Source organism: Drosophila serrata, unplaced genomic scaffold, assembly GCF_035046125.1.
Source record: "Drosophila serrata isolate PLE 108 unplaced genomic scaffold, ASM3504612v1 contig_184, whole genome shotgun sequence".
NCBI lineage: Eukaryota > Metazoa > Arthropoda > Insecta > Diptera > Drosophilidae > Drosophila > Drosophila serrata.
In genome coordinates this window covers 1,523,410-1,540,867 of record NW_028257082.1, presented here as the reverse complement: position 1 = coordinate 1,540,867, position 17,458 = coordinate 1,523,410, and the positions used below count along the sequence as shown (strand labels likewise).

The 17,458-nt window shown below is 37.3% G+C and overlaps 6 protein-coding genes and 1 long non-coding RNA gene across 12 annotated transcripts; 2 read left to right on the top strand and 5 right to left on the bottom strand.

The window, feature by feature from the left end:
* Positions 1-663: 663 nt before the first annotated feature.
* Gpat4 (Glycerol-3-phosphate acyltransferase 4) lies at positions 664-6,005 on the bottom strand. Of its 4 annotated transcripts, XM_020962420.2 has the most exons (7): positions 5,354-5,978; positions 4,724-4,933; positions 4,426-4,668; positions 3,476-3,712; positions 2,112-2,345; positions 1,165-1,421; positions 664-1,106 (listed from the first exon to the last, which is right to left on the bottom strand). In XM_020962420.2, exons 1-7 carry the CDS (start codon positions 5,486-5,488, stop codon positions 803-805), a joined length of 1,620 nt encoding a protein of 539 aa, XP_020818079.1. In that variant the 5' UTR covers positions 5,489-5,978; the 3' UTR covers positions 664-802. The 4 variants fall into 4 exon arrangements, with proteins under 4 accessions (XP_020818079.1, XP_020818078.1, XP_020818077.1 ...); XM_020962419.2 differs by lacking the exon at positions 3,476-3,712 and having other exon boundaries at positions 5,354-6,005; XM_020962418.2 differs by lacking the exon at positions 2,112-2,345.
* On the top strand, positions 5,901-8,740 carry yki (Transcriptional coactivator yki). 2 transcript variants are annotated; one of them, XM_020962422.2, is made up of 5 exons: positions 5,901-7,033; positions 7,418-7,509; positions 7,978-8,139; positions 8,414-8,466; positions 8,539-8,740. In XM_020962422.2, the coding sequence occupies exons 1-5, from the start codon at positions 6,291-6,293 to the stop codon at positions 8,641-8,643; spliced, it is 1,155 nt and encodes a 384-aa protein (XP_020818081.1). In that variant the 5' UTR covers positions 5,901-6,290; the 3' UTR covers positions 8,644-8,740. The 2 variants fall into 2 exon arrangements, with proteins under 2 accessions (XP_020818081.1, XP_020818082.1); XM_020962423.2 differs by lacking the exon at positions 7,978-8,139 and having other exon boundaries at positions 6,015-7,033.
* A 662-nt stretch (positions 8,741-9,402) lies between these two features.
* Positions 9,403-11,899, bottom strand: Rap2l (Ras-associated protein 2-like). The gene is made up of 4 exons (XM_020962508.2): positions 10,998-11,899; positions 9,925-10,062; positions 9,741-9,858; positions 9,403-9,632 (listed from the first exon to the last, which is right to left on the bottom strand). Exons 1-4 carry the CDS (start codon positions 11,130-11,132, stop codon positions 9,475-9,477), a joined length of 549 nt encoding a protein of 182 aa, XP_020818167.1. The 5' UTR covers positions 11,133-11,899; the 3' UTR covers positions 9,403-9,474.
* LOC147644337 (uncharacterized) lies at positions 10,190-10,515 on the bottom strand. The gene is made up of 2 exons (XR_015270535.1): positions 10,392-10,515; positions 10,190-10,332 (listed from the first exon to the last, which is right to left on the bottom strand). It is a non-coding gene; the product is annotated as an uncharacterized LOC147644337 (long non-coding RNA).
* An 821-nt stretch (positions 11,900-12,720) lies between the features above and the next one.
* On the top strand, positions 12,721-13,438 carry RpL39 (ribosomal protein L39). Its single transcript, XM_020962526.2, has 3 exons — positions 12,721-12,757; positions 12,845-12,948; positions 13,298-13,438. The coding sequence occupies exons 1-3, from the start codon at positions 12,755-12,757 to the stop codon at positions 13,344-13,346; spliced, it is 156 nt and encodes a 51-aa protein (XP_020818185.1). The 5' UTR covers positions 12,721-12,754; the 3' UTR covers positions 13,347-13,438.
* A 700-nt stretch (positions 13,439-14,138) lies between these two features.
* Positions 14,139-14,995, bottom strand: RpL12 (ribosomal protein L12). Its single transcript, XM_020962440.2, has 4 exons — positions 14,934-14,995; positions 14,755-14,828; positions 14,512-14,692; positions 14,139-14,405 (listed from the first exon to the last, which is right to left on the bottom strand). Exons 1-4 carry the CDS (start codon positions 14,968-14,970, stop codon positions 14,200-14,202), a joined length of 498 nt encoding a protein of 165 aa, XP_020818099.1. The 5' UTR covers positions 14,971-14,995; the 3' UTR covers positions 14,139-14,199.
* Positions 14,996-15,816: 821 nt separating this feature from the next.
* Positions 15,817-17,448, bottom strand: eEF5 (eukaryotic translation elongation factor 5). 2 transcript variants are annotated; one of them, XM_020962424.2, is made up of 4 exons: positions 17,401-17,448; positions 16,656-16,863; positions 16,166-16,367; positions 15,817-16,100 (listed from the first exon to the last, which is right to left on the bottom strand). In XM_020962424.2, the coding sequence occupies exons 2-4, from the start codon at positions 16,859-16,861 to the stop codon at positions 16,029-16,031; spliced, it is 480 nt and encodes a 159-aa protein (XP_020818083.1). In that variant the 5' UTR covers positions 16,862-16,863; positions 17,401-17,448; the 3' UTR covers positions 15,817-16,028. The 2 variants fall into 2 exon arrangements, with proteins under 2 accessions (XP_020818083.1, XP_020818084.1); XM_020962425.2 differs by having other exon boundaries at positions 17,405-17,448.
* Positions 17,449-17,458: the final 10 nt, after the last annotated feature.

Below are 17,458 nucleotides of genomic sequence, written 5' to 3'. Positions count from 1 at the left end.
ATTTGTTAATTGTAAATCGCTCACTTGCGATTGGCAATGAGCCTAACAATTTATGAAGGCCAGATCTATTGACTCGTTGCCTTTTTTTTAACAATATGGATTGCCGCCCGCATTGTTGATGAATGTCTTTTGGCCCGAAAGTTCGTCGATACCGATACCATTATATATATACATATCTACAATATATCTAGTTTGGTGACAGTTCAGGGTTAGTTAAGAGCAAATATGGGGATTTTTGTACACTACCATAAACGCGGAAGTATAATTTAATTACCATTCGAAAATCTGCAATTATAAAATAGAAATGCTGCGCAGACACTCACACACACAGTGATTCATTTATATAAATAACCACAAAACGGATAATTATGAGGCAGCAGATCTAAAATGGCTTAGAGATCATTTTCCTTGGGCTAATATCTTCATATCTAATTATAATGCAACTTCGTAAGGTCACTGACCCGATCTCCCATCGTCGTTGTTTCACCTTCGAAAGCCACTCCGATGGCCCATTTTTGGCATTTTAGCATAACAAAGAAATTAATTTGCAACTCATCAAAACTCGAAACGATGCTGCGACGATAGTCTCACGTGGCTTTTATCAGATATCATTTATTTCGTACAAAATAGTAGGTTGATAAATTAATTAAGATACAAATAATATTATAATTGTACACTTGACTTCATCTTTTATTAAACCATCCAATAGTTAATCGTAATTTATACAACTTACAGTCGCTGCAATACAAATTAGCAAAATAATGTACACACCCACAGTCAGTACACTGTGGCAGCTGCTTACTTAGGTCGAATCGGACTTTAACCGATTGGCAAACTCCACTTGCTGGATCTCCTTCCACTCCTTCTTTGGTTTCATTCGCTTCAATTGTCCATCCCAGACCAGATCAATCAGGCCACCCTGCTTGGCGATGACGCTCTTCACGCGGTTCGCAAAGTCGATCGCCGACTCCCCATCCTGCCGGTACATTGGCGGCAAATACCACACATCGCACACGATGGCCCACGAGGTCATCATCATGTAGAGGTACTGCATCATCGAGTACTTGGCACTGTTCCAGAAGGCGTCGCCGAATCTCGGATCGTATCTGTAAATAAGGATTTAGTTAATTTTACTGCTAAATCCAAACCTATTGAGGTACCTACTTTATGGCCACCGGATAGATAACACCGCCAACTTCGAAACTGCCTTTTTTGAACTGCATAACCGAGGTGTTGTTGATGCAAGTCCCCTCCGGGAAAATGAGGATCGGTGGATTGTTCGGATCTGAAACGTGCTGCTTGAGCCGTTCGGCCACCAAGTGCCGATCCTTGGCCTCGCCACGCTCAAACCAGATGTGGGGCGATGCTCGGGCTAGGGCTCTTTGCAGGACGCCCAAGAAGCCACCATGTCGTTGGCCAATCTATAAAATCAATGCAAGCTCTTTAACTGCTCCAACAAAAACAACAAACGCGCGAACGTAACACAAAAAGCTACAAATCAAACATAAACAACATGAAACCACCACCACAAAGCAAGCTTAAATTCGGGTTAGTACCTACATACACGTGCACTTAGGGGGGAAAAAGCCAATTTTCGATTCGAGCAGCTGTTTTGATTTGTGGGGTCTTCTCAAGATCACTTAGTTTCTGCAGAACCTAACCAATTAATTAATAATTTCCCAAAAATTTGTTATCGAATCTAATCTATTATTAAAAGCTGGAAGTAAATTTCGCGATAAAATTGTATAATATATATATTTAGTATGCTCTACTGTTCACATCCTAATTAAGATCAGTATTAGGGATACTCCAAATAACAACTAGAAAAGGTAAATAGTTTTGTATACCAATAGAGTGCGATGCACAGAATTTGCTGTGATTGTGTATATAAGTATGCTTCGTTCGTTGCATATTTTAAGACACAATTTTAATTGATTTTAAATCCACCGCTGTTCTATGAAACCCCTTACATTTTTAAAATTTTTTGTGATTATATTAATAATACATAAGAAGACTACGCAAATAATATCGGATATTAAAAACAAAGAGTTAAAGAGTGAGTAAATATTTCCATACAAGTGTTAAGTATTTAGGTTCTAAAATTGCCTTACCAGCGAATAAGTAGAATCACACATCAAGACCAGCACATCGATTGGACTGGTATGATTTGCGACACAAATACCAGATGACGGGCGATTTTCCTCATTGTGGTAAGTTATAACCGCGGATATGGCACTGGACAATACGCCAAAACAAATGCCCAGGACCTTATTGACAAGTCTGCGCTTGCAGGGCCCATCCTTCAGATAGCCCACGGCCGCCGTGCAAATAGTTAACCACACTACCTAAGATCGCACAAAAAACAAGAATGGGAACATATTGTGGGTATTCTTCAATTGAGTTTGTATAGTGAAAGAGAGCTGGTCCAAAGAGTTGAAGGATTGGAAGCTTTGTACGTGTCACTTAATTATTGCACCGCCCTCCGAAGATTGTGCAATCATTAAAATATGCTGTAAACAGTGTGACGAGACAATGCTAATATCTCAAGCCTAGAACCAAATTGTTTATCGTCTGGTATTATTTATCGTGTATCTATGGTGAAAAATCTAAAGGTCAACACTTCGATGATTGGCCTTCAATCGGAAGATTCCCTTTTTGACGAGCCCACCCACCGACCCAAACCATCTAAAACAGCGTAAACTAATCGACAGACGAAATAACTGAAATAGTACAAAGGGCAGGCGTCATAAGGAAACCAAGTAAACTAATAAATTAATTTCATTCACATGGCTTATCTTACCTGATTCCAGGGGGGTTTTCTATACGACTCGTGCACCGCAAGCGTAGAAGTTACCGAAGCGGCCCAAAACTTTAACATCACAGACACACACATTTAGGCGGGGACAATAACAAAAGCCAATATTGCGACACAAACTTAGGACTGCACCTTGTATTAAATTCATGCATGCTTTCTCGAACTTGTTTCAAATCGATTTCCCTGAATGCTGAACAGTTTACAGACTTATCAAGTTATAAAGGAAATTTTTATGTTAGCAAGGTTGACCGAAAGTTATCGGGGCGATGCTTATAGGTATGTTAATATACTTCGGGTCTAAACTCCATGTACACAAAGATAATGGCTATCGGCTATGGCATATGCATTAGAAACCTTTTGATAACATCGAACGGTTGGTCGGAATGAGAACTAATAAAATACGTTGAATAATAAATACATATATTTCTGCAGTTACCAGGCTAGGCGGAGGCCGCCCTATATAGCTTCTGCCAAGAAAAATATGACAGACAATCAGCAGCAGAAAGATCTAATGTTAAAGCTCAAATATAAAGTGCTTTTAGTTATATAAGTACGACACACAAATAGATGCGATTTCGAAATGTTACATGCATGAATTTTGTAGTCTTCAAATGAAACCAATTTTTAAATGACGATTTTAAGGTAAAATTTCTTTCTCACCAAAGAATAGGTACAATCTGTCGATAATATCGCCACGTCCAAGGGAGAAGTATGATTCGCTACACAGAACCCAGAAACTGTGGGTTTATATTGCTTATTGTGGAACTTTATAAGGGATGACAAGGAACTTGAAATAAGGCGAAACGTGATTTTAAACGATAAGCTCGCTAAAGAAAGCCGTACAAATCGAAAAGGTAACAAAGCCACAATCGAGTTTGAAAAAACTGCAAATAAAACCTAGGAATCAAATAATATTTATTAGCGAATAAAAATAATATCTGGAACGGACAACACAAAATAACATACAACTAAACTGAGTTAAAAGTAAAGCTAGAATTAAAGCAAATCATTAAGAGAAAATGGAAATCCTACAGGTCTTTATATATCTCTTATTGAAAGGCAAGAATTTATTTCGCAAAAACTTTAGTTTTGGATCTCAATATTCAACACAGAAAACAAAAAACAACATAATGCTTACAACTTTTGTTAATAAAGATAATAAATAATAAAAGAACAGAATTTGATCTACATGGCCGATAGTCTGAACTACTGGTTTGTGTTATTTTAACTCAAAGTAATAGTTAATACAAGCAAAAACAAATAAAACGCGACCGATTCCGTGTCTTATGGGTTCACCTAATCAACCAAACAAAATCCTTGTAAATTTCCAAGAAGCTAACTTTTTGCGATATAGAAAACATTCTCTCTTCACGATCCTTTTGAATGTGTATATCGTAGAGGCAGTTTTTGTCTGTTTTGTCGTTTCCTTTTCATTCAAAGAAGTGTAGCATCCCCTATTTCCTTGCATGGCGATAATTGTCCATTTTCAAATGCGAATAAAATATTGATAACCGTATTCCTTGAGGGCAATTATTCGCATGCCAGATTTAAGTCGGGAAAAGTCAAGTGTAGTTGTGGAAAGCCCCTTTAAGTCAAACGAATATACTTACACCAACGAAGCAAACTAATACTCGAAGCGGCATTAGAAAAACGTATCGAATAAAGAAGCCAACCATCCAGATGAGAGTTATTTTCCAGGAAATGAACTCGTGGTGCCTATTGGTGCGGGTAAGCATGTTCCAGCTCTTCAGCTCCTCCGCCTCGAAGCGGGACGTTACATCGTCCTCAATAATGGCCTCTACGCCCGACTTGACATAGTCCAGACATTTCTCAAAATCAAAGTTGATTTCATCCTGCAAGACAATGTTTCAGTGGATTGATTGCTTCTCATTCTTGGTTATTACTTACCTTCTTGGATGAGACTGGCTTCTCTAGGCCAGGTTCCTGAGGTTGAGGCAGCAGCACTGCATCTCTGGTTATTAATGTAGCTCCGTTTGTGGTAACTTCCTTGGAATCGGCATCGTCCACCAGTTGCACTCCCTGTTTGTCGTCAGTCTTGCAATTTACGGAATATTGTTGATTTTCTTTGGATGCTGTCTCTATACTAACACGACCGTACTGGAATCGAAAACATAGTTGTTGATTAGTTATTGTGTAGGTTGTTGTTGCCGGGATTATCTACAGATAAGAGGTATCATAACCATAATCAGGCGACGTAATGACTGGCGCTTTACGAGCCTGTAAAGTTTTATATACACATGGGGGAACCAATTACACCCCAAATTCCGATTTCGCCAATTATTTAAAAAGAGTTAAAATATTTGAAAGGCGCTGAAAAACAATACTTTGTTCATATATTTGTATATTCGTACATGCGTATGACGCGCCGTGTGCTTGTCTGTTCCATAGCTGACTATATTTATGGACTTTGAAATACCTAACTACTAGCCACTCCGCAACTTGTGAATCGAGCTAGACTAGGAAAACGAAGCGATTGGAACTAGATTTAGTCAATGTTAGCAAGAAAACATTATTTACCTCAAATATCCTTAGGAGCAGGTTTACATACGCTTTGCGCACACCGATGGATTTGTTGATGGCGGAAATAAATATCAGAAATGATAGGAATCCCCCAATGGGAAGCCAAAGTATGTTTAATATCGCGCTGATCATTTTACATTTGATTCATTTGGACTTTAATTATTTGCGAAATGCTTCTGAATAGTGCTGGTAAAACATCGGAACACTACCGATACTATCGATGCTTGGATATAGTTTTCGAAACATCGATTTCTTTTTTTGCTCTATCGATATTGTGTGTGTTAACATTTTACACCCTACACGTGTAGAATAAATATCAATAGTATCGATGTTTAGTTCGTCAATACATCGAGAAAATCTATGGTAAAGAACATCGATTTTTTTCTAAATCTACTTCTAAATTGCATCGTGCCAAGCGCTAAAGATGGAAGCAAATCGATTTTGAATTAATTGCAAATATTTAAAGTAAATAATGATAAGAAACATCTGGTAAAGCGACGCCAGGTAACACTAGCAGCTCGATACCAAAATGTCTGGCAACGACACATTAAGTCTCAAGCTACTAGCGTTTTCAAACTTTCGAATCTTGAGCTAGCCTTGCCTGAGTTTTCGGCCCCGAGCCACTAGCGTTGCCCAACTTTCGATAACTGCGAGACCTATCGAATGAACAAGTGTTGACAAAGCGTGGTGGATGGTGTTCCTCGCGAGTGTTTGTTTTATGTTGGCAGTTCTGTTGAATTATTATTATTACTATTATTTATTGCAACGAAGTTTAATTTTAACACCTTAATGTAATAGTTTCGCCCCCGCAAGATGGAGTGATATGTATATGGCCGAACATATATATACGCCTACGTGCCCGATAAGATAATTCTATGTAGTAACTTTTGTATACACTAAGTGCCTTCTTTTATGTTAACGAAGCGACGAGACGATGTCGACAAGCAATACAAACAACCTGATCGAGAAGGAGATCGACGACGAGGACATGTTGTCGCCGATCAAGCCCAACAACCTGGTGGTGCGCGTCAACCAGGACACGGACGATAATCTGCAGGCGTTGTTCGACAGTGTGCTGAACCCCGGAGATGCCAAGCGCCCCCTCCAGCTCCCCTTCCGCATGCGGAAGCTGCCCAACTCCTTCTTCACGCCCCCGGCCCCATCGCACTCGCGCGCAAACAGCGCTGACTCCACCTACGATGCTGGCTCGCAGTCGAACATCAGCAATATTAGCAGCATCAAGGCGGCACAGCCCGTGGACGGGCAGCCGCCCATATCCGCCATCTCACAGATCCAGCAGCCATCCCCACAACAAAGCCGCCTGGCGATACATCACTTCCGCGCCCGCAGCAGCCCCGCCTCGCTGCAGCAGAACTATAATGTGCGCGCCAGGAGCGAGGCCAATCCAGGAGCAAGCCAGCAGCCAGCTGGGCCCACTTTCCCCGAGAATAGTGCCGCCGAGTTCCCCAGCTCCGGCGCAACGGCTCCCAGCTCCATTGAGCTCGATGCCATGAACTCTTGCATGTCGCAGGACATGCCCATGTCCACGCAGACAGTGCACAAGAAGCAGCGCTCCTACGACGTGGTAAGCCCTATTCAGTTGCAGCGGCAACTGGGCGCCTTGCCACCAGGCTGGGAGCAGGCCAAGACCAACGACGGCCAGATCTACTACTTGAAGTGAGTATTTGCTATTTGTATTAAGTATACAATCTTCTAAAGATTTATATTTTTATGTAGTAATTTTTAGTTTTGTAAATTTTATGTATACATACTTTAAAAATATGTATCTAGATACAAACCCAAGGTCAAAACGGGTAAAAAATATATCCAAACTGTATTTTAAGACAAAATCACGCACCGATCTAGTAAAGACACACACAAGGCTTTGAAACATAACTTTTTCTTGGCGAAGCTGTATCACCATAAATATGCATTTTCTGGATACAGACTGACATATAAAAAATATTTCCTTAAAATTGTTTTGTATCACTAAAAATATTCTTGGATTTTTATTTTAAATCAGCGGATACATTTAATCTAACGACTTTCTTTTACTTTCAGTCATACTACAAAATCGACGCAGTGGGAGGATCCCAGAATTCAATTTCGCCAACAACAGCAGAGCTTAATGGCCGAGCGAATAAAGCAAAATGGTAGGCATTTGTTTATATTTCTCATATCCTTAAGAAATATATATATGAGTACAAGTTCCGGCGGCACTTACCCAAACCCTTAACCTATTTAAATCCGCCCGTCTTGAACTAATCTCGTGCTTTGGGCTATAGGCAGGAATAAAGCAAAGGTTATAACACATTTAACGCATGAACAAGATCAATGGGAATCCATATGCGAAGCCGCAGAAAACCAAGCTACCATTTTTGGGGGAAAGAATTCTCAGTTGCTCAGAGCCCCGTGAAAGCATATACGAGTAGAGATATGTACTTTTGGCTATGGGGAATTGAAGTTTAATTGCAGAAATTAAAGTTTTAAGTGTGTTGCATGATGTTCCCCCTCCGTTACAATCTGCTTTTAACTGCCAGCAACTCTCGTTTTATAGAACTATTTTTTAATTTGTCTTTATTTACTTTGGTTTTGTAATTATGATTATTTTTGTTCGATAGATGTTTTGCAAACAACAAAACAAACTACCACATCGACCATTGCTAACAATATGGGTCCAGGTCCACTGCCGGATGGTTGGGAGCAGGCAGTTACCGAGTCCGGAGATATTTACTTTATAAATCACATTGATCGAACGACTTCATGGAATGATCCCAGAATGCGTAAGTCTCCTCATTCCAAACACACCAACACCAAAAACTAGCGTAAGCAGCGCGAGGCAAACAAGAGACCTTTGGTTTATCTATAGAGAGATATCACCTAGATAACACTTGAACAAGCACACACAGTGGGCGGAGGGGGCATTGGTTCAGATCACGTAATTCCTATGGCATCTCTCTGCTTTCACTCTACTTAGTACTTGATCTTGAGATAATTGAGGCCGGAGAAATCCTAAACATTTGCTAACACATCTCTCCTTTCAATATATCTTTGCAGAATCTGGGCTTAGCGTGCTCGACTGCCCAGATAACTTAGTGTCTTCCCTTCAGGTGAGAATTTGGTTTTTGTCCCAACGCAAATTACATTCAAAACCTGATACGATTTTATTATATAATTTACAGATTGAGGATAATATTTGCAGTAATTTGTTCAATGACGCACAGACCATTGTGAATCCGCCGTCTTCCCATAAACCTGACGATTTGGAATGGTATAAAATTAATTAATTGAAATGTATACAATCTGTATTAGACCTAAAAGTTTTATATTTTGTATTATTCTAAATTAAATATTTTTCAAATTTTATAGTATTTCTTTATACAACATCTTATTGTATTTTATGTTATGTTATGGGATGGATTTTTAGATAACGTTACAGGTTATAGTGCATCATCCGTGAGAAGCATAAGAAACCAACGCCAAACAAATTAAAAGGCCCACCTTCGGTCTCCAGAGGGAGATTTTGTGGTGGACTAAAGGTGTGGTCAGCACAAACGATGACTCATATCGCATCTTGTTACTTTGATAAGAAACGGTTAAAAGAAAAACAGATTTATTCTTTTAAATCTGTTAAAAAACAAATTAATCAGAAACAGCGCTGGCAGAACAAAGGAAAGCATTGTACTATTTATTCAGTACATTTTTGCTGTTCATGCTTAAATAACGATACATTCAATAGGAAAATTAATAATACGAGCAAATTGAATAAATTTCTCTGGGTTTTGCATTTAGTAGATTTCCGAATATAATTGGAAATTGTCCAAATGATTTGATAACCACTTTTCCTACTTTGGCACCTTATTATTATTGTAATTATTATTATATAATTCCTTCACAAGTTAACACCCCTAATTTATTTTCAAACTTTGTATTTCCTGAGCATGATCTTAAATTCTTATTCACTCGACTTCCTTTAGTGAATCACGAAACCAAATGACTCAATATTGAGTTACCAGATATTCTAGACAATGACAACACCTTCATACTTTGTTCGTTATCTATTAAATATTAGTAATTTTATTTTTTAACTATAATAATCTTACAATTTTACAAAATTTCTATAAAAGCGTACAACAACAGTAATTTTTTTTTTGCCGATTCTCTTGCGTCAAATTCATCTCTCGTACGATGGTGGCGAATACTTCGTTAACGTTTATCCGATCCTTAGCTGATGCTTCAATAAATGGACAGTCCCACAGTTGTGCCAAGGCATTACCTTTAAATAGAAAATGTAGAAACGTTAGATTTACGTTTATAAGAATTAAAATAACAGTCAGATCCTCTCTTGTAATTATCTTTTAACATGTGCTTGATCAATGCTTACCTTCTGCGGTGGATACCTCTCTTTGGCAATCTAAATCGAATTTGTTCGCGACTAGTAGGATGGGTGCCGGCTGACTTCCTTTAACACGAGTGATCACATTTTTCATACTAGAAATATCCTGTGAAATACATGCAAAATTATATATATTACCATGAAAAACCGGGTGTAGCTAATGATTTCATACCTGAAATGTTTGATGGTTCGTAAGTGAATACATTACAATAAAACCATGACCATTTTTGATATAGAGATCTCTCATGGATGCGAATTGCTCTGTGCCCGCTGTATCCAAAATTTCCAAAACGCATGGCGAGCTGTCCACCTAGAATACATAAAGAAAATAATTAAAAGTTAAGTTTATATTAAAACGAATACATCACGGGGCAATGAACGACATCAATCAATCAATTATTCGCAGTCCAAGGGTGGGTGTATCTCAATAGTTGTACTTTTCGTTAAACTAAAGCTGCAATCTTAGGGGTTGCACAAGTGCTTCCCCTTATTCGGGGTAGTATTTATAATTGTGGATATGTGCGAATGCGGAAGAAACAGCTCTTTCTTTGTCTTTGACAACATTAGATGTTATGGCCCGCTATTGATGAACATTAAATGAGTTTTGCAACTACAGGCATTACATCTGAATATACATACAATCATATGTATGTACATAGAACTCTGTCTCGAAGACTGCTGTCCGATGAACTGTATGCATGTAAATGTGTACATGCATGTGTCATTCATATCTTTGAAACGAGTTTAGGCGCTTGCAGTCGTGGGTCGCGCGAATTAAAAGGGTAGAATTGAGACAGCTTCAGACCAGATACAAGGGGAAATGTAATATTATGGTTTCCAATTAACTTAGCATGGCCAGCTGACACTAATGAATCATCTTAAAACTGGCTTGGCCATTAATCCTTACACCAACACCAACACGCCTGTGGACAACTGTGCACATTTAGTTGCACAGACGCATGTAAATATGGTCGTATGCGCGATTATTTATGAATTACATACTCTGTGTGGGCTTACAACGTCCTATCTATGTATGTGCATATACATAAATACAAATACTTGGGCACATTTCGCACCTACAAGAACACTATATGTATGTGCATATACACAGACAGTTCATATGTATGTACATATGTACGTGATTACGCTCAATATATACATAAGTATGTGCGTATGTCTGCGTTTCGTTTGTAAATTGATTATGTCTGCCCCTCGATATCCATGCGAACATTAACTTTTACGTACCTCTATTTCCTTGCGGTAGAAGTCCTCGATTGTGGGATCATACTTTTCAATAAAGCATCCCGAAACGAATTGCACCGTGAGAGCCGATTTACCAACTCCCCCAGACCCAAGCACAACAACTTTGAATTCGCGCATTGTTAAATCAGCTTTTTTTGTGATATTCGATGCGATTAAATATGTATATATATAAATATATGTATGTTCTGTACGTGTTTATATTTAACACTATTTGTGTATATGTATTTCAACTTAAAAACAGTTTACAAAGCATATATTATGTGTGGATTGACATTGCGTTTTAATGCACGTAATGCACAAGTTCGTTGACAATCTACGGTCTACGTCTACTGCTGTTTCATTATGCGGCGGTGGAGTTTGATTTGATTTTCCTTAAACACATATTATATTGTAAAATATAATAATCAAATGATAATTGATAAATGATGACACTGACACTTATGGAAAATGGAACGATGCATATGTGTAAAGGAAATGAAATAATGGTTTTAGAACAAAAATGTTAGGGGCTGTTGCACACGACGGTGCGCAATGGTTTATTTTCGATAGCCTCGTTATCGGATTGTTTAAAATAAGCACTTTTCTGTACAAAAATATATAACAATATAAAATTATAAATATAGTGTAATATTTTATACCATAATCAATAATTCAATTAAATATGTCAAAATTTTTAATTATCAGCAAAAAACCATGTTAATATTGATGTGATTTTGTTGCCAATACAATGAAAATGTAAAATTCTAAAACCTAGATGGTATTTTAGATTTTCTTGACTATTGTATTTAATTTTTGAAAAATAAATTGTATTATTTAAGTTTTATTATGGTTAAATTATCATAAATATATTAAATAATCTTAAATAAAATCCACTATTATTAAAATTACAATTTAAAAACTTTTGTTGTACCAACAAATAATACTTTACGAATCGATAAGCACAATCAGACTTACATGGATTAAATAACAGTTAGGCTACTTAAAAACGATAATTATTATATTTCATATAATACTTATTCGATTTAATCCGTTTTTATTTTAAAACTGGTATACTGACTAAGTTTAAATGGGAAATGATAGTACTGATACAAATATATATTTATTATTTTTAATATGGTATATGTATATATTATATTACTGATATAAATATATAATTATTATTTTATATCTTTTTTACAGCTGGTCAGGTTAATTTATTTATTATATTAAACAGATAATATATATATTATATGCTACTCCCAAAGTAAACATATTAAATTCCTTTATACCCACTTCCCACACAAGTTTCCCGTGTGAAGCAGTTGCAATTTTTAGTAGATGTAAGACAAAACATCATCCATTATCCGATAGCAGTAGATTGACCGGCTGTGGCTCATTAAATCATAGTCTAATATAGTTAAATTGGCTTCTACGGGACTCAAATTAATAGTTAATGGCAGCTGCATTTTCCATATCTCCTTTGTTTTTTTTAACATGTTTACGTTTTTATATAATAGATGAAATAATTTCAATTTTGTAAAGTCGATTATTTAAATTTATTATTAAAATTGTAGCTAATAATTAAATTGTTTGGACATAGTATCGTAAAACTATATTATATAAAAATTATCCATTACTTTATTACAGATCCACAGTCAATTCCAACATTCCAAATCTAAGCGATATAAAAACATATCGACCGCTGCCCACCACTAATACATCTTTCTTTCCGGTGTGGTTTCTTGAATAGATCGCACGAAATGGTAAGAAATCAAAATAATTCTTTGAAATCATAAAATATTATTGATATGTCACAATACTAAAACACCCATAATTCCTTTTTATATTAGGCTGCCCATAAATCGTTCAGAATAAAGCAGAAGCTGGCTAAGAAGCTTAAGCAGAACCGTTCCGTTCCGCAATGGGTTCGCCTACGAACAGGAAACACAATCCGGTAAGTAGCTTTAAAATCGGTTCTAAATGTACAAAATTTCAATTATTTCAAGTAAAATGATTTCTAAAGTGATGTCCAATTGGTGAATTTGGGATCAATTTTTAAACAAGTCTTGTGTTTTAACTGCAACTGAGGTTCTGACTGTTTTTTTAAAAATCTGCCTATTTTGTCAAAACAAATAATATTGCAGAAATACATATGTATGTATGTAGTTTAAAATAAGTCAATTGTTTGGTGATGAAATTGTTCGCAATATTTAGCTGTGGTTAAAGACTGCTTTTTCAGTACTTTCTCCAAAATATATTGCTATAGATATTTTTAATTGATTTACTGTTTTGCTTATTTTCAGATACAACGCTAAGCGCCGCCACTGGAGGCGTACCAAGTTGAAGCTGTAAGCTGTTGATTCCAGAAGCTCCACAATTTGTTGGAATGCTGAAGATCTTTTTCAAGAATATAAAATAAATTCGTTTACAATTTCGGATTAAAATACCACCTGTTTCACTGTAAGACTGTTTTTAGTGGGAAAATATGTATAGCTCTGTTAAGCCGAGCCGTGTAGTGTAAAAACTTTGGTACATTTAAATGCACTTTCCAGTATTAATGCGTTTAAAAACAAGGAGTTATGTCTAGTTGGCCTTTAGAAAGATTTTAAAACGACAATTGTTGTTTTTTTGTAGTAGTTAATAGTAGCTTCGACTTGCGGCCCAACATAAAAATCTTGATTTTTCTACTCGATCCAAGTCAATTATCTCGGTATGGCTGCTCGGTATACACCTGCTAAGCACGATTACTATAAACTATTATTTTCCTTACCGGACTTTTCTGTTAAGAAAACCCTGAACTCTCAAAAACAAGTAAAAATTTCCCAATTGAAAAATTTTAGTTTAGATTTTGAAAATAGTAGTCAACAGTTATTGAATACTGCAACCTTGTAAACAATATAGTTTTACTCGGACCAGCCTTTATCAGCTGATCCATTTTTTTCAGGCATTAAACACGCTTCATAAGCTAACATTTTCGTTATCTACTAGAATTTTTGGGGTATCCGGAAAGCACTTGGATTCTTTGACCACGTTAACACAAAATATTCACATTTTGCTTATAAATTTCCACACTTTTAATACACATTTAAAAGTGAATCGACAACTATCCGAAGAGATTGGGAACTGCAGTAAAATACTATCCGATTGGGTCAATTATTACAGACTGTAACGCGTACAATTTATTAATTCTGGATTAAAAAACTGTTTATTCTGCGGGAACTTCAATGGTGCCCTCGTTAAGTTCGTCAATAACATCATGAGGGTGCTTTCCGTCAACGGTGCAGCCGACGCTCTGAGCGGTTCCCAGGACTTCCTTGCAGGTTCCCTTCAGTTCACGGGCCATGGACCTAGGCCTCATCACTCGCGCGATGGCCAGGATATCGTCGAAGGCGATGTTTCCACTGTGCTTGACTGGAAAATTACAAAACAAACGAAAAAGGTTGTTAGTGAGGTAAAATGCAATCTAGAGCTTGACTTTAGAGCTTGAACTTTCACCCTAAAGCCGAGAAATACTCACTGTTCTTTTGCTTCTTGCGATCACGTGGGGGTTCCTTCAGAGCCTTAATGATCAAGGATGCAGCCGATGGAACCACGGAAATGGCAGCCTGTCTGTTTTGGATGGTCAGGCAGACGGTGATCTTCAGACCCTTCCAGTCGGAGGTGGCCTTGGCGATGTCATCACCAATTTTCTTGGGAGACTGTGGGACAATATGCACAATTAACACAAATGACAGGTAAACAAACACCGATTTCTGCTTACCAAACCGAGAGGACCGATCTTGGGAGCCAGGGACGAAGTGGCGCCGACTTCTCCACCCACGCAACGCAGGTAAACTGTAATAAAACAAATTAATTATTATATGCTGCAATTGGTATTCATTTATTTTTCGTATGTAAATTTGAAATGTAAACTCTTCACATAGACAGACAAAAACATACCCAATTTAACTTCCGTAGGGTCGAATTTAGGAGGCATTGTGGTATCTCGGCTGAAACAGTCGCTGTAATATAAAGATTACATTAATATTCACAGATTTTTTTGAAAACATTTTAGCTCTGTACTGTACCGCAAAAAGACACACAGAAAAAGAAAGAAGAAGCTTATCGATTTCCGGCAAGACTGTATGAAAAATACATATCGGGTGGACCTATCGAAGTAAATAGTATTCAAAATGGAACGCGGAACTGAAACAAACCCAAAGAAATTTATTTAATTTATCAAAATTATAGATATTATGTTATACGTAATTGTTATAATTGATCAATGACTACTAATAATAGTATTAAACCTTTTAAAACAATATTAAAAAAAAAGCGAGCCAACCTGTGTGACCGTATACATGAACCGATATCAATGACCTATCGTTTTATTTAATATTGGATGGGCATACTATGCACTCCAGGTGCCGTTTATTCGAACGATTTAAAATGTTTGGGTAAAAAATAAATACATATGTACGTTGATATGTTTTATGTTAAAAAGAGGACAGTCCTAACTGTCAATAAAGCACTTAATTAAACGTTAACAGTTACAGAAACCTTTGACCTGCCTCAAGCCTTACCCAATCTCAACCTTCAGAGGCTTTTCCCTCAATTTGCTAGAAAATAACCCCTATATGTTGAAAAAGATTTTCCAAGGGCAGCATCTGCACCCCAACATATTCCCGCCCAGTTATATAGGCGAAGCCCTGTTAATGTATGTCCTGGTAATGTACACATGTGTATGTGTATGTACCGCTTGCCTTGCCGGAAGAATGCGTACATCACCCCGCCAACATACAACATGCATATTAAACAGCCAAAGTAGATGAACATTTTGAGATTGATGTTGACGTTTAGGTAAAAAATTTTATTGGCAAACGTGTATCTTGTTACTTAGTTATTCAAACATGGATGCTTCGGGTTTTCTGTTATATTTATTACAATCGTTGAACCAGATTTAAGATGTAGAGCCAACTAGCCTATAACAGCATCTTTGAATAAATTTGTTTCAGATGTAAATGCAACAGAAATTTACAGCGACACATTATTTGCTTATTTGTCCAGAGCAGTATTGGTCTTAATCGCGATAACACACTCTTCTCCGCACGCCTTGAGAACGGTGCACTGAAAGTATATAAACAAATGTAAATACATGCATACACAAATGTGAGAAACAGTGCGCCACTTACCAGTAAGTCCTTGCCATTATCAAAATCAGCACGTAATTGGTCGCCCAATTCACCGTCTGGAACCTTCAAGTCCTCGCGCAAATCGCCGCCCTCGTTCATCATGGTAAGGAAGCCATCATCACTTATAGCTATCAACTGAAGGTCTTCCCTTTTAACATGGGGAACGTCCATGTTATGAGTAGATGGGCAAATATCTTCATATCTGCAAGGTTGACACAAGAATTCAGAGGTTTTTAGTAAGCAAGATTTATAAGGATGAGCCAAGGTAGCAGGCGCTCTAATTTTATCTCGTGCTGACATTTAATTCTTGCATAATTAAAACCTAAATGGTAATAGCTTCGACGTATGATTTTCTGCTTCTTTTCTTTTATAAATTTGTTGATAATTTTAGATTAGATTATTCAAACTGCTTTTGGAAAATGATAAGACTGCACCGCCCACCGACGCCTCTCCTTGACGCTTCCTTTGTGTTTCCACCACAGATACTCACTTCTTGTTGGAGAAAATATCGATGCCGACCATGTGAACCTTGGCGTGTCCGTGCTTGCCAGTCTTCGAAGTGGACATCTCGACAATCTTGCATGGTCGCGACTTCAGCATGACAAATCCGTTTTTGCGCAATGCCGAACATTGCATCGGATAAGTCGCCGACGCTCCGGAATCTGCGGTTTCGAAATGATCGTCTAGGTCTGCCATATCTGCCACGAACACAAGAAGTTTGAATTAATTATTTTGCTGATAAATATTTGTTAAGGTATTCAGTCAGAAAATTGCAGGTTCACTTTATATACTGAGGCGTTCTAGGAGTACACATGCGTGCACATACATTCACAAATTCGCACATCTGTATGTAAAACATACGAGTGTATGCAAGCCGAAAATGCATACATATGTATTTACTGGCACATATATGCTTATACATACAGACGTACATATGTATTCAAAATGTCGTATGCCATGCACACCCAAACACTTTAATGTTCAAACATTTAAATTGGCAAAGTCATCTAGACGGGGCACCGCAAAGTTTTGTGTACTGCAGATTTGTATGTATGTAAATACTTTCTTTCACACATATTGAGTGTGTGAATGCGGCCGGAGTTTAATTATACCTAGGCACCAGATTTAACCACTCAATTACTGTACATATGCAATAAAACGGATTTTCAACATTTTCAACACATTCCAAGTAAATTTGCAAATTTTTATACCGCAAAAAATGGCAAATTACTAACCTACTTGCACGTTCAGTGTCTGTTCCAACCGAAGATGTAAAATGAAAGAACCCTGCTA